The sequence below is a fragment of the Phalaenopsis equestris genome, unplaced genomic scaffold (genome assembly GCF_001263595.1).
Source record: "Phalaenopsis equestris unplaced genomic scaffold, ASM126359v1 Scaffold233313, whole genome shotgun sequence".
Classification (NCBI taxonomy): domain Eukaryota; kingdom Viridiplantae; phylum Streptophyta; class Magnoliopsida; order Asparagales; family Orchidaceae; genus Phalaenopsis; species Phalaenopsis equestris.
The window spans coordinates 135,245-151,016 of record NW_018251263.1 but is presented as its reverse complement, the minus strand read 5'-3'; the positions used below and the strand labels follow the sequence as shown (position 1 = coordinate 151,016).

Below are 15,772 nucleotides of genomic sequence, written 5' to 3'. Positions count from 1 at the left end.
CAAATAACAAAATAACCCCACAATAATTCAAGAATAACCTAATAATAAACTTCTTAATAAACCCTGACTAACCAAATATTATCCCGATAATAACTCCCACAAAACCATGCCCTAATGCGACATTAACTTAAGATAACCAAATAATAACCCAATAATGACCCAAAAATAACCCTAGAATAATCCAGATTATCTCGTAAACAGAATAAAAAATCGATGTTACATTAACTCATAACTAATAAGTAACCCAAGAATAACTCATAAATAACCCATAAATAACTTAAATATAACCAAAGAATAACCTTGCAATGAACCCCCAAACATAAACCAAGAATAACCCAAACATGTACCCCGAAGCATAAACCATGAATAACACTTGAAAAACCTAAAAATAAGCAAACAATAACCCAACTATAAACCTAAACTACTCGCCAAACAAGACTGGATTCCAAAAGATAACCGGAATAAAACAATCACATATACCATGACAACTCCGCTTCATTCATCTTGATATTCGACCTCTTCGCATCTTTCTTCTTCCTTTCTTTTTTTAATTTCTTTTTTGATTGTTCCTGATTAGCTTTGTTAGCCTCCTTCAACTCCGACCTTATGAGCTCTTCTAACTGCATATTATTTGGATCATCTAAGTCCATTTTGTTCTCTTCTTCTAGCTGCATATTCTTGGGGTACTCCCAACTCCATTTTCTTACTCTTTCAACTCTAGGCTTCCAATCCTAGAATAGTAACGAAACCCTAGCAAATTGACAATGGGAGCTCTTTAAATCGGCCTCACAGAAGCCAAAAAAATTCTCGACAACCATATTTCAAGAGGCATGATACTCCAGAAAATGTATTAGTCGAACGATCAGGTCAGACATTAAATGTTTTTCTTTTTTTTTAAATACTTAGTGTGGGACCTACCATTACACATGGGATAAAATTATTGGACTTCAGACGTGACACTACGTTCGGAGTCCCCAGACTGAAAATTTTCGCCAATTCCACAAATCAAATGGTTCATTAACGGCTAAAATAGAGATCCATTCCAAGCAAGCTAACAATATACTTGCGCCGTTGTTACTGAGCACAGAACACTGCTTGCTATTGAAGCTCACTATAATACACTCTTTGTCTGGGTGTCTTAATTTTCTTGGAGCCCGTACGCTACGAAGCTCTACGTGCGGTAAATTTTTTCCATACGCTAGCCAGAAATTCATTCTTCGACTTGGCAAAAACAAAAGAAAAAAAAAAAGGCTTCATATATATAATCACATGTCAATCATTTCACGCCAAAAAAGAAAAAGAAAAAAGAAAAAAAAATGCTCCTGTTGAAGCTAGGTGAACAGGAACACAAGATCAACTTCGCAATATATTGGAACACAGCAAAACTACCGCTGCACCTTTTGCTCGACTATATATGGCATCCGGAAATAAAACTCGCCAGCGAATTTCAAGAAAATCCACAGATTGCCGGACACTACGAAAAGTCAGCAGCACATGAATCATGTCTTAGCCTCAGGTGACAGAAGCCCCATCCGCTCGGTTAGATGTTGCATGTGCTGAGTACTGTCCCAAACAGTTTCCATTTCTGGATGCATGTCGCTTGTTTCCTGGATGCTCGAGTCAACTTCCTGAGCAACATCACTTGACAGTGAACTGTCCACAAGGAACTGCTCCCAGAACGAATCATTGATGCAAGGAAGCTTCGAGTCATCTTCAGTGGGAATGCCAATCCCTGAATTGATGGAGAAGTTCTCCGTTTCAATTGGAATCGAATCATCAACTAATTGACCAAGAAACATATCTGGTACCAATGGCACAAGGCTATCAACTGCAATATCAAGGCTGCCATCATTAGGCATTATTCCTGGAATCTTTGTGGATTCATGAGCACTCATGCTTGTTGAGCTAGAAGACATAGTTTCTGGTACAACAGAAAGCAAATCAATGCCAGGGAATTTGGATGGTGCCGGCATGTCAGAAATTCCTGCGGAAGATGGGTGAATTGCTGGAAAGCAAGAGCTTGATGGTAAGCATGGTGCAGGGAACTCTTTGAGAGTAAAACATGAATTCCGGTTTTCAGAAGCTCTCAAGCCATCATGCGAAGAGAAATTCTCAATAAGAAAACCATCAGAGTTGGCCCGGGTTTCCAGCATTGAAGATGATTCACACTTAAGAATCTGCATTAGCAATGATTTTACTGCTTCAGTCATCAGGGGCTGATACTTGATTATTTGACCGTCTTGGGAGGCACTGATCTCACCATCCAAATTGTTTTCTTGCTTAGGGAGCCTTCGTTTTTTGCCAACAACTCCAACAACACGACGGCTGCTGTCATGCTGCTGTACTAGTTGTGCTAAGAAACCAGGACTTTGCATGGCTTTGGCCAAGAATGACATCATCTGTTGCTGGCGCTGTTCCATTCCCTGAAGTCTTTGAGTTAAAGTTTGTAACTGAAGATCTGTTCCCTGTTGCTGCTGTCTAAGTCTGACAAGTTCCTGCATGAGAACATTCTTGTCCCTCTTAAGCCTTTCAATCTCTTCCTCTAGCCCAAACTTGCCCACCTCAACACAAGCTCCTACAGCACCACTGGGTGCATTCGGCTGCTGCTGCTGCTGGGTATGAGCATTGGAGGGTTTTCTCCGGTTGATGCTCTTCAGCAAATGCTTTTGGCCTTTCAAAAAACCCTCATTTGCAAATTCCCATTTGTCTGGATCAACTTTCCGGAAACCCTGATCAGGAGATTGAAAAATGTCTCAATAAAAAATACTTATGAAAGATCTAAACTTTAAAATTAAGCAAATAAAGAGGACAAGTGAGACTGATACATTGCTAAAAAAACAAAACAAAACAAAAAACAAAAAACATGTTTCAGAGCATGCTTTTTATAACTGTGGTCAAGATATCTAAGAAATCACGAGTTACAGCTAGCTAATAAATACTTTTCTTTAATCCAACTTCATTAATTTTATGCATGTACCTAAATATTTAAGGCGACTATAAATAAGGCACAAACAAAAGATTCAATGATGCATTTGAACAGGATGACCATTAGTTCCCGCACCCAAGGCTACATGTTGGCCTTACCACAATAGCATCTCGTATAACACCCAAGGCTATCATGTTGATAAAAATATAAACAAAGCACAAAAGAAAGATTCAACAACACATTAGAACAGGATGACCAATAGTTCCCGCGCCCAAGGCTATCATGTTGGCCTTACCAGGATAGCATCACGTATACCACCTCCTCACCAGTATTTGTTGAATATAACACATTAGTGCACGCACATGGAACGCAGCATGAGCTGTGAGTTTCAGTAGATGAATGCAGTATAATATAAAGTGGAGAGACAGCTCCATCAAATGCAAAATCTAAGAAAGGACTAACATACAAAACTTTAGTTTTACAAAGCATAGAATAGTTTTTGTTTGTGATTCAAATCCCTTGTAATATCAAATCTATTACACTGTTAAGAATATTATATATTTGTTGATTCAAAACATAATGATAAATTTGAATAAGACAAATGTCATGTTACGTGTTATTCAAAAACAAGAAGTGGGGCCGGCCAACAGTCGAAAACGAAGAGCAAGAGTCTGAATGGTAGTACGAAGCGACAAAAAAGCGAGGAGACAAATGTGAGGAAGTGATTCAGTAGCTGAAGCAAGCAAAGGATTCACTGCTATAAGTGGGGATGAGGGAAAGAGAGGGACAATCAACATGAAATAGGGCAAGAACCTATATCAACAATTTTGAAAAAAGTCGAAGACGCAAGCATTGCATAAGAAAGAATCTTGTACCAATCGTAGCAAGGATGGTATATGCAAGGATCTCGAGCTCAAGTGATGTGAGTGTATGAAATTGAGAGCAGCATTGTGTATGAATGACTATTGCGAACCGCTTGCTACTTATCATGGATGGTAAGTGTGAGGAGGAACCTTACGGCGAACTCATGTGCGCCAGAGACGAGCGAGAGATTTCTCGTGTATGGGAGGGTCGAAGTAGGAGGCTTAGTGTGCCAGATCAAACTGCAAAGTGTGTACCTTTTTGTGTGAATGAGCACGGAATAATATTCGATTTTCGGGAGGAAAAAGAATATTGACATCCTCAAGTGTCAAACAGAAATTTTAGGCAAGATTTAAATGGTTATTGTTTTAATGATTTAAGGGTAGCATTTATTTAAATTTAGTTTTCTTAAATATTAAAAAAAAAAAAGTTAACCCAACATTTTATTCATGGATGTTAGATATTTTTGAAGATAATAATAATAATAACAACAACAACATGACATGAATCCTTTTGAAGATAATAATAATAATATTTTAATAAATAATGATTTAAAAATTAAATGATGTTTTATATTGGTTAAAAGATAAACTTATAAATTCATATATGATTTTTACAACACTAAATATAAAATATAGCAATTTATTAAGAATATTATAAATTTGCTGATACAAAACATTATGATAAACTTGATTGAGAAAAATGTTAGTTTAAACAAAGAAAATCAAAATAATAAGAAATAAATAAATTTGGAAAACTATAAGGTGTTCAATTAAAGAAAAATATTAAAACGTTTAGGTTGAAAATCATGCTATCCAATCAATAAGAATAATTAAGGAAAATTTACAGATTAAATTGATGGCACATTATAAAAAATATCGAATTTCAGTAGAGCAAAATATTGAATAAGTTTATATAAGAAGAACAAAACAATAAAAGAAAATTTTAAGATTATTGTAAAAAAAATTAAGAATCCAATTATGAATGTCTAACTAAATGATAAATAACAATTAGGCTCTAAATAAATACTTAAGTGAAAAAATAAAAGTAAAACAAGATTATATAATTTTAATAAAATCTAATAACTTATTAAGAATATCCTGTATTCAAAATATAATGATAACCTTGAATAAGAGAAATGTAACTTTGTTTGAGCAAAGAAAATCAAATTAATAGCGAATAACTAAATTTGGAAAACTATAATATATGTTAAAAAAAAAATAAACATTGAGGCTGAAAATGATGCTATCCAATCAATAAAAGTAAATAAGAAAAATTTAAATATTAAATTGATGGCACATTATAATAAAAATCGAATTTCAGTATAAGAATATATTAAATAAGGTTATATAAGAAGGACAAAACCGGAAAATTTTTAATATTTGGTGATTCAAAATATAATGATAAACTTGAATAAGAGAAATATTACTTGTTTGAACAAAGAAAATCAAAATAATAAGTTACATAAATTTGGAAAACTATAAGAGGTTATATTAAAGAAAAAAATAATTAAACATTAAGGTTGAAAATGATGCTATCCAATTAATAAGAATACAACAACAACAACAACAAGCCTTTATACCACTAAGTGGGGTCATCTATATGAATCCTTTTTCTCTATTGCGTCCTATTGAGTGTCATATTTTCATTTAATTCAAATAAATTAAGATCATTTTTTATATGATACACCCAAGCCTTTATAGGTCTACCTCTGCCTTTCTTAACATAAGTCAAATCTAAAACATCTACTCTCTTAATCAGATCATCAGATGGTCAAAGTTTAATGTGACCAAACCATCTTGAGACAAATCTCTATAATTTTGTCTACCACAAGAACTATATCAATCCCTATCACGGATATATTCATTTTGCATTTTGTCTCTACGTGTATAGCCACTCATTCAACTAAGCATTATCATCTCGACAACACTTAACTTGGTTTTATACTTCTCTTTTAAAGGCCAACATTCTTTGTCATAAAAAAATGCAGGTCTAACCACCATCTTATAAAATTTTCCTTTCACTCTAAGCGGTACTTTTCTATCACACAATAGGCCAGAAGCATTCCTCTACTTCAACCAACCAACTTGAATTCTACTAATAACATCCCCATCTATATTATCATCATTATTGAATTCTACTAAACTTTATTGAATTATAAAAATTGAATAATAAAATATTAGTTATTATAACATTAATTCAAAATGTTTAACAAACATGCATATTATTTCTTATCTTTACATCTCTATGATTTAAAAATATAAGCATTCACTAATGTTCATATCTCACTGTAATTTAAACTATTATTGCCAGTTTAAGATTTTAAAGTAAAAATAAGTAATAGAGGAAAAAACATAAATTAATTTATTTTTATTTTCTAAATGGTTCTTTCAACTATTTTGTATGACTAATTGTTAGAGATAAATAATAAAACTAAACTTTTACTTTCATGGTCATGTGTGGCCTCGGCCAGGAACATGGAAATTTTAATGTAGGAATAAGCAGTCCAAAAGTCAAAATACAAATTTAGTTTTATATTTTATCACTAATAAATAATCATCCAAAATAATTAGAAAAGTAACTATTAAATTAAAACAGTAATAAATTTACCTTTCTTTAGGTTTACCATCTTTTAGATACATTTTCTCCTCTATATAATTAATTTTTACACCAAAATTTTAATATGAAAAAAAAATAAATTAAATCACAACAATCTATCAAAAATTAATGAATATTGATATTCTAAATCATAAAATAACAAAACAAATGAGAAACAAACTTCATGATTGTCAAATATATTGAATCAGTGTTAGAATAATTAATATTTCATTATTCAATTTTGACCACTCAGTAAAGTTTAGAATATTGAATGATATAATAAAATAATTTATCTTTATTTATATTATTTACATCCAACACAATAGCACCGTCTAAGTTGTACAAAATACAATAATTAATATCAATATTTTTTTTGTTTACATACATGAGTACTTTAACATCCTTAGCTAATACTATGTGAGGGTAAATTTTATCATATTCAACATGCACATACAAGTATATTATATTGATTATTTTATTTGTATGATTACATTATTTAATATATTTTCATTATAATTAATAGAAATAAGGTTTAAATACTTGACTATGTGATATTCGTTTCAATTAACCAAATTTACTATTATAATTGATAGTGTTATCAGCGCAAAAAGAAATGCTATGAGCAAGTTTTTATTTTTGCTTAAAAGTGCAAAATGCATTTATGATCTTTACAATCGAAGTACTAATCGATTGTTTAAAATTATTGATGTAATGTATAAATGTATTCATGAGTAACTATAAAATATAAAAATGATGAAAAATGTTTATATAAAATAGAAATAAATGCAATACAATAACTAACTTGAATACAAACTGTGTGGGCAAACTTGCAAATTAAAATATCAAATAATTTCTAACAGTTTAAAAAAATAATTAAAAACTAAAACATTGTAAAAAAAAAAGAATAAAAAAAAAAGTTCTTATAACTCAACATCTAAATTTTAAAGCATAAACAAACTAATAGTCATAATTTTCATAAAAGAAACTCAAATAAATCAACAGTCTTCATCATCTCTTTCATTCACATAATTTTTTTCTCCTTCAAATAGAATTCTTTCATCCTTAAATATTTTTTACTCTTCTTAAAAACATATTTTATCTTCTCTTATAGGCATAGAAAAAACGGATACATGTCAAGGTCATCATCATTATAGATGATCCCCATTTTTTTACCTGATTGAGTCTTACTAACCATCTTCAATCAACTTCTCCAGAATCATCTTCAATTGATCTCCAAGAAAAATTTTCATCACCAAATTTTTGTTCACCATCATCCTGTATTTATCTAATCATCCTTCATTCCTCTAAGTAAGATCTTCATCAACAGATGTTTTTCATCATCATCCTTCATTTCTTCACTCAACCACTCACTTCTATCAATTGAATCCAAACTAAATGGATCAATAATCTCTTAAATTGAATCTTCTCTTTAAAGCTTTATTGAATTTTATAAAAACTAAATCATTTAAACCTTTTTATTCAGATGAATTCTCTTATTTGTATGAATATGTAAAAAAATTAAATAAAATGAATACATAAAAAATAAAAATTATTTAGTGTATTTAAAATTTAAAAATTATTATCATGTTCGAAGACATTCTAAGTCTCCCCTAACAAGCAGCACCGCAAGTAAATCCAAATATAATAAGAGCAATTTTTATAAGATTGGACTTGTTGCACTATACATCTTCCACTAGTCTATTGTTATAATTAGAATGTCATATCAAAAAAAATTATTTAATTAAATACTACTTGTAAAGTAGAACTTTTAATTAATCATATTAGGAGTTTTTTTATCTCTATTGTGAATAGCGTACTCAGTTACAAAAAAGATTACTAGCATAATTATAAAAAAAATTATTTATTATTTCTTCATTTAGATCTTTCTACAAACCTACTAAGTGGTTTTACACTAAGAGACAATGTGAAACAAATATATGCGTGAAAGGGTTGGAGTATCTCCAGTGGCTGACAAGATTAGAGAGTCATCTTATGTCAAATTAAACGCCAACCATATGATGACCTTATTAGGAAAGTAAATGTTTTAGATTTGACTTATAAGGTAGACCTAAAAAGACTTAGACAACTTATATAAACAATGCTCTTAATTTATTAAAATTAAGTCAAAATATGACACTCAATAGACCACAACGGAGAAAAAGGGTTCATGTAGCCGACAGTGGGATAAAAACTTGTTGTGTCTGTTGTTGTATAGTGTTGTAAATAAACTAATGCACTTAATGAACAACTTGAACCTGGCTCAACTAACACTCGATCAAAATTGTTGAAGTAATTAAATAATCAAATTTGAATATTCTTTTCAAGATTTATATGTTAAATGAACCAAAATTAAACATGGTCTAGCTTATTTATTTATCTTGAAGAAATAACTAGTTAAATGCTGAGTTTTAGGCTCAATGATAGCTAATATCATATATAATATAATATTTGTACAAAATTTAACTTAGAAATTATTTAATTATATATTTGATGGTGAAATCCTTTGATTTAATATCAAAAATAATTTAAAATTAAATATTAATTATATATGTTCTTAATAATATTTATTTATTAATTAATAAATTTATTAATTAATACATCATCCTATACCATGATCACTCCACACATTTTAATATTAATTAATTTTTCATTCAATAAATATATAATGTTTATTTAATATTTATCAATTATATAATTCACATTAACTATATACTATCATATATGTTTCAAAGTTTTGTCATGCCATGGACCACGGTTCACTCAGTATTGAGTAGCCTTAACTCGTCTTTTCCACTATCGTAATTTCTCCTCGCTTATTTCACACAAAATTCTTCATATCTAGATAAATGTTCATAAATTTGTTTTAGCATTTTCATTTTTTTAATAATTTCTTTGCAATTAATGAATATTAATATTACTTTAATTTAATGTTACTATTTCTTTATTTCAATAATTAGTTGTTGGTAATTATTATATTTTTTTATTAAAAGAGAACTTACATAGAAATGATTTATAATATAATTTAAGTACTGTAAATAAGATATATATTAATTTGAAATTTATTCAATTGCTTGTTTGTTTAAATTTATAAAATATTTTATCAATAACTTTGTTTGAAAAGTCATGCACAATCAGATGTTTAGCCTGTTTATTATCTCATTAAATTACTTTTTTATTTATTATTAACAAGCTAAGTACAATTCTTAAAAAAATTAAATGAGCAAAATATGAATATACATGTGAAAGCTTAACTTGAGCTCGAGTCTAACATGAACAACTTATAATATGACTTAGCCAAGTCAAATCCAAAACATACTCGGTTCAACTCGGCTCGACTAGATTACAACCTTACTCCTATCTTCCAATGAATCAATAAAATTTTTCTTATTAGTCTATGATGATCTTGCAATAACGAATCTATTCTTTAAAAACAACAAGACTACTAAGTTTTTTTTTTTTTATATAAATAAAGTCATCAAATTACAAATAAATACATGCACATCTACAATTTCCTTCTTGCCAAATTGTGAATTGATTTCATGAAAAAAAATCAAACCACAAAAAAGTTAATAGTTATGATAACTTGATAGGATACAAAAATAATCAAAAAAGAAATAAGACCCTAAGATAGTGAAATGATAACTTAATGGACCTTTTATTGAGGAAGGAGCAAAGAAAATGTATATAATGGCTATGATAAGAGATTTGAGATTTATGAATTTTGATCGTGTTACACACACGAAAAGTAAAAATTAAACAGATGATCAAAGATAAAGATAACAACAACAACAACAACAAAACTTTTATCCCACTAAGTGCGGTTGGCTACATAAATCCTTTTTCTCCCTCGCATCTTATTTAGTGTCATACTTTCATTTAATTCTAATAAATTAAGATCAACTTTTACACAATATGCCCAAGTCAAGCTAGGTCTACCACTGCCTTTCTTAACATAAGTCGAATCTAAAACATCTACTCTTCTTCTACTCTTAAGTCGAATCTAAAACATCTACTCTTCTAATCGGATCATTAGATGGTTGACGTTTAATGTGACCAGACCATCTAAGATGACTCTCAGATGAAAATAACAATAAAAGATAAATATTACTTTGAGAAATTGCTAAATATGAGCTTTCAAGAAAAAAAATTTTGAAGAGTGTAACAAACAATATAATGAAGTTATAAATTGATCGAAAATGTGGAGTGAATTTAGCTCAAAAAAAAAGCATAAAGGTCGAACTTTTGATCGAGATGAGATATTTGTAATAACTTGGTCAAAAAAAAAATTAATTAAAGAATTTTGATGATTTAAAGATGTCAAGTGATTGAAGAAGAAACATCTCGGAATCAATATTTAAGAAAAAAATATGATTTTCAAAAGTGTAACAACTACAAAGGAAACAAATTTATGAGTCGTACAATAAAGCTATTGAAAAGAGTAATAGAACATCGGCTTAAAACTTTTTCATCAATTCAAATAAATAAATTTAATTTCATGCTACAAAGATTTACATACATTGGATTTTATGTCAAGAAAACTAATCGCGAAGTATAAAAAAAATACAAAACCTTCATTTGTTATTGAACTTGAGAAGGCATAAAATCAAGGCAAGTATCATAGGAATATAATTATTATGTTTTAAGATAAAAAGGTGTGTCGAAAATTTTTAGATGACTAGTATTAAAACTAATTGTGTAGTTACCCAAGAGCCTCAAATTAACATGGATTTACATCAAGGAAAAAAGTTTTAGTCCATGTCTTTTTATAGCGATTATTAAAATAATGCTCCTAAAGCATATTTAAAGCAAGATGCCTTGTTGTAGAAATTTTATAAAGAAAATAATTTTATTTGAGGAGACATCCAATAAAATAAGTGAAAATTATAATAATAAAAGAAATATTAATTAGATAAAAGCAATACAAAGAGTAGAACAAATAGTAATTATATGATAGATAATTTTAGTTGAGATATTGTTAACCATTATCATTCAATACTATTAAAATATAAGATGATAACTATGTGTGATAGATTTAAAAAATTTTGGATCTCTTATATAAAAAATATTAAGAATAAAAATAAGGACATAACTTCTAGAGTTATTGGATGGTCAAAACGCAACTGTCTTGGGAATTTTATGTGATAAGATGGTATGATAGAGTAAAAGATAAGTTGGTTTAATTAAGCCAATGACATCAAATGGATGCAAATTTTGGGTTGTTCAAATAGCATTTATAGCTAAATTGTATTCCAAAAATAAGAATGCTAAAACGAATGCGTAAAAAACTAGAAAATATAAATTAACAGTTGAATACATTAGAAAGAAGGTTTGAGAGCCATCAATTAAATTAAGGTGAGCGAAAATATATTACAACATAAACAACGAAAGATCAAAAAAAAGTTTGTTAGATAGGCTCATAAAATTAGTATTAGAAGATTAAGATGGAAAAATGATTGACCTAGGATCACATGGCTAGGAGTTGTTCAAAAAAATTTATGAACAATAATGTTAACACCTCAAACAAAGCTCAACAGAAACAAATGAAAAATTAGGATTATTGCTGATCAGTGAAAAATGAGGGTCAAAGCCGACCCTAATTTGTTGGGATAAGGCTAATGATGAGGATGATATCAATAACAATGTTCTCTCAAAGAAAAGTAAATAATGATTTGGCAGATTGCTAAAGTTGTGAGGAGTGTAATAAAAGAAAGACAAAAGGCCAAAAAGAGTTCATTTTGTTTATTATAGGAGTGAGAGATCACAGTTATTTGATGATTAACATAATAAAAAATAGACAAGGCAAGCAGCACTCAAACATATTAGTTTTTCTATCAACGAATCTTAAGTAGGATGGTTACAAAACATTTTGTTATCCCTACGGTTTAATAGAACTATCAAGGAATATTTCTCTCAATGAATCTTAGCAAGGATAGTTCCAAACCATATAGATTACCTCATTAAGATCATCATTAAAGAATGCATTGCTTCCATTCATTTTTGGCATATATCATCCTTGATTTATGGCCAGAAAGAGAAAATGAAGTTAAGACTAACAGCAAGCAAGAAAGTGCCAACATAATCTATCTCACAAGAATGTGTAAATCCTACTGTAACTAAACAATCTTTGTGCTAGTTGATCAAGCCATCAAGATGAAATTTGACAGCAAAAACCCAAAGCTAAGTACTCAAGTTAACCATCTATAATCGAACAACCAAATTCCATCTATGTATGGCATCTAAATGAAGCGGCCATTTTAACAAACAAAATAGGTTTGCATAAAGAGTTTGGCAGCATTTCTTAATATTAATTGTAAACAAATACAAAAAATATAGATAAAACAATTGCATAGAAGGAAATATATAAATGATCAAATGACATATAGAAATATATGGGATGAGAAATATATTATTTTTTACCTAACAAGGTAATCAGCAAATGTAAATCATAAAGCACATCAGCAAGAGTATGCTCGACCAAATCAGAGAATATGGATAAAGGAGTGGTTCTGAATGGTGTTAAAAATCACCGTAAGCTTTTAGAGGATTAATGTAAGAATATGGGATTCTAGAGGAAAAAGAACATGTTGGGAAGGTATAAATAATGAGATAAAGAGAAGAAACGGGTGGTCAAATGAAAGTTATATTAACCAAAGCAGATAAGCATTAAGTAGGCATATCATAAGATCAATATCATTATGAGTGTAAAAATATCAAACAAATATACATTGAATGCCATGATTAGAAAGCTTGTCATGCAAAGCATAAGAAGTAAATATAGTTTGGCTACTATATAAAGTGGAAAAGAGTGAAACATTAGTGAAAAGAGCTGGGTATATGATTGATGATAAAACAGACAATCAAGATTGCATCCCCCAAAACTTGTTAGGAACAATCACATGAAATATTAATATTCTAGCAATATCAAGTAAATGCTTTTTTTTGCATTCAACAACATTATTATTTTCGGATGTAAAGGGACAAAAAATTTCAGTTTGTTGAATTGCATCATATTGGTACCTAAAGCCTCAATTAAAGTTTACAAATTTGACTTGTATTTCCTAATAAAAATTCTGAAATTTATTGAGAAAACTGGACCAAATTTAAGTAACAAGGCCAAATTAACAATAGAAGAATCATCCCAAAAATAAATAAATAATAAATTAGCAAATGAGTTGGATCAAAACTACGATCCCAAATGCCCAAGTGGAAAAATTCAAAAATAATATGATGATGGCAATTGGTAAAAGAAGGTAAAAACGTGAGATGATGTTTACCGAGCTCGAAAATGGGGCAGCCAAACCTATAGAAAGAACGCCTGAATCTAAACCCATAGTATACAAGTAAAGATAGTTACAATGAAACTAGAGAAAGCAATTCACAATATATTGAAAAAGATGTTTGTTAATCATAGCATCCTAGGAGATAGAAACAAAATCGGAGGAGGAAGCTCCAAAAGGGGCAGGCATGGGCAAAGTGATTGTGGAAAAATATTAGGTAGCGGAAAAATAACCAAACTTTTCTTAATAGTAGCGGCAATGGAGAGTACAAACCATTGAGAAACCAGATAAGAACAACATAGTTCAATCGTTGTCAATTTGAAAACTTGCCAATATCATTTCAGTCTAGGGAAGCATAAATGTGGTGGAGAATATTGTGCAAAGTGTCAAGGAAGTGAAAGGCTCCAGACCATAGGAGATAATCTGTAGAATTTAATTTGATGTTGATATAGATGGTGGAGAGGTGTTTCAAGTCAATGAGATGAGGTTTAGAGGCCATCAGACTATGACAACGAGAGTCAAACAATCCAAAAGTTAGCTCATGTCAGAGAAGAAGAAGTATGGTTGATGTAGGAAATGGAACAATTGATAGTGGCAATGGAAGCAATATGCAGTCTACATCACCCACACTTATGTACAAGTCCACCAGACAAGTAATTGGACTCAAGCACAACGAGATTGCAGCGCATGGGCAAGTTGCAGAACAACCAATAAATTTTCATGAGGAAGGCTAGAAAGAGGAATGTGTGTTTTGCACGTTGTAGCAATAGAGGGAAGGTGTGATCAATCAAACACCGGGGTTTTGGCCAAGTATTAGATGAACCCCACTCTAATACCATGTTAAAGGAGAATAGTATTTATGTTGTACAACATTCGTTGGAGAAATCCTCCATCTATAGTTAATGTACTGCTCTAAGAAACAACCAAATAAACCTGAACACTGAAAAAATATAGAGAAACTGCTCAATATAATATTATCCTACTGATGATCACAAACTCTAAATCAAACAAAAAAAAAAAACAAACCCTACTAATTTCGATGAAAGTAAATCAATTGAAGGCAAAACTTAGCTTCCCGAAAAAGCAAATATATACAGAATGTGATGCAACATTTGCATCATTTACATTTGAATCGAAGGGTCAAACAAAGCACAACAAAGAACAGCGGATATTGCAATTAAAGAAATTTACTGGTTTGGAAAGAAAGAGAGCATACGTAGGTGTTCAGCTGGCGGACAAAGCTCGAGAAGTTGTTGTGCTTGAAGTGCTTGGGAAGAAGATCTCTCGAAAACTCCGGCACGTTCCATACCACAAAACTATTGTTCCCAGGCCCCCATGAGACGATTGCATCAGTCGCCGGGTCATCCACCATGTCATAGGTCTTGCTGAGAAAAGGCGGCGGGGCGCTTGCAGTCAAAGTCGCGCTAACCGCCGGCGACGTCATGATCCCCCCTTCAACACTAACTCCGACGGCTGCTACATCCATATCTTCGTTCATCGAAATGAAGAGACCGGGAATTAGGGTTTCGAGAGGGTGACCAATTTTGACGGAGGGCGTAGGGGAGAAATTGTGAAATCGATCATGAGGAAGGTTCTAACAAAAGAAGAAGAAATAAACGATGAAGAAGATCGCGGCGACAGTGAAGGAAGAACAACGAAATGAGAAGCGGCGGAGGTTAGAGCACTGCAACTGGGTAAGTGGAAATGATTTTGAAATGGCAACAAAGGATTTCACAAAATTGCAGTAGCCTTTCAATATAAGTTAATAAGCAGCTTAACAAAATTAGTAGTCAAGATTGAGCCAACTGAGCAAGGAATAAGGATAGATCGAGCATGGATATGGGCCATGATATGGGCCATGTTGGCCAAACAATACAATCACTTGAGCAACTTAGGGTTCGTTTGGGAGGGTGGGGTGCCTGTGACGCGGTCATTTACCGCGACTATTTGGCTATTTGGTAAAGTTCTCGTTGTTTGGTTCGTAGATTCGCGGCACAACTTCGACGAAGCTCAGAGAAAGCAGATTGCAGGATTAACCCCGCGGCCCCTCTTTCGCCCCGATGTTTTTACCCTTTACCCCGCATTCTTCCTCCTCTACCCTAGCTGCTTC

General features: G+C 31.2%; 1 protein-coding gene across 1 annotated transcript; it reads right to left on the bottom strand.

Moving 5' to 3' along the window:
• Positions 1-1,128: 1,128 nt before the first annotated feature.
• Positions 1,129-15,418, bottom strand: LOC110038622 (heat stress transcription factor A-1-like). Its single transcript, XM_020743510.1, has 2 exons — positions 14,879-15,418; positions 1,129-2,729 (listed from the first exon to the last, which is right to left on the bottom strand). Exons 1-2 carry the CDS (start codon positions 15,158-15,160, stop codon positions 1,500-1,502), a joined length of 1,512 nt encoding a protein of 503 aa, XP_020599169.1. The 5' UTR covers positions 15,161-15,418; the 3' UTR covers positions 1,129-1,499.
• Between the last annotated feature and the right edge of the window lie 354 nt (positions 15,419-15,772).

What these genes read in the sequence shown, in the direction of transcription:
- LOC110038622 (XM_020743510.1), bottom strand. Translation starts at nt 15,160, where the DNA reads ATGAACGAAGATATGGATGTAGCAGCCGTCGGAGTTAGTGTTGAAGGG. An exon ending in TCCGCCAGCTGAACACCTAC is followed by an intron (nt 2,730 to 14,878) that starts GTATGCTCTCTT and finishes TCTCCTGATCAG; the next exon opens with GGTTTCCGGAAAGTTGATCC.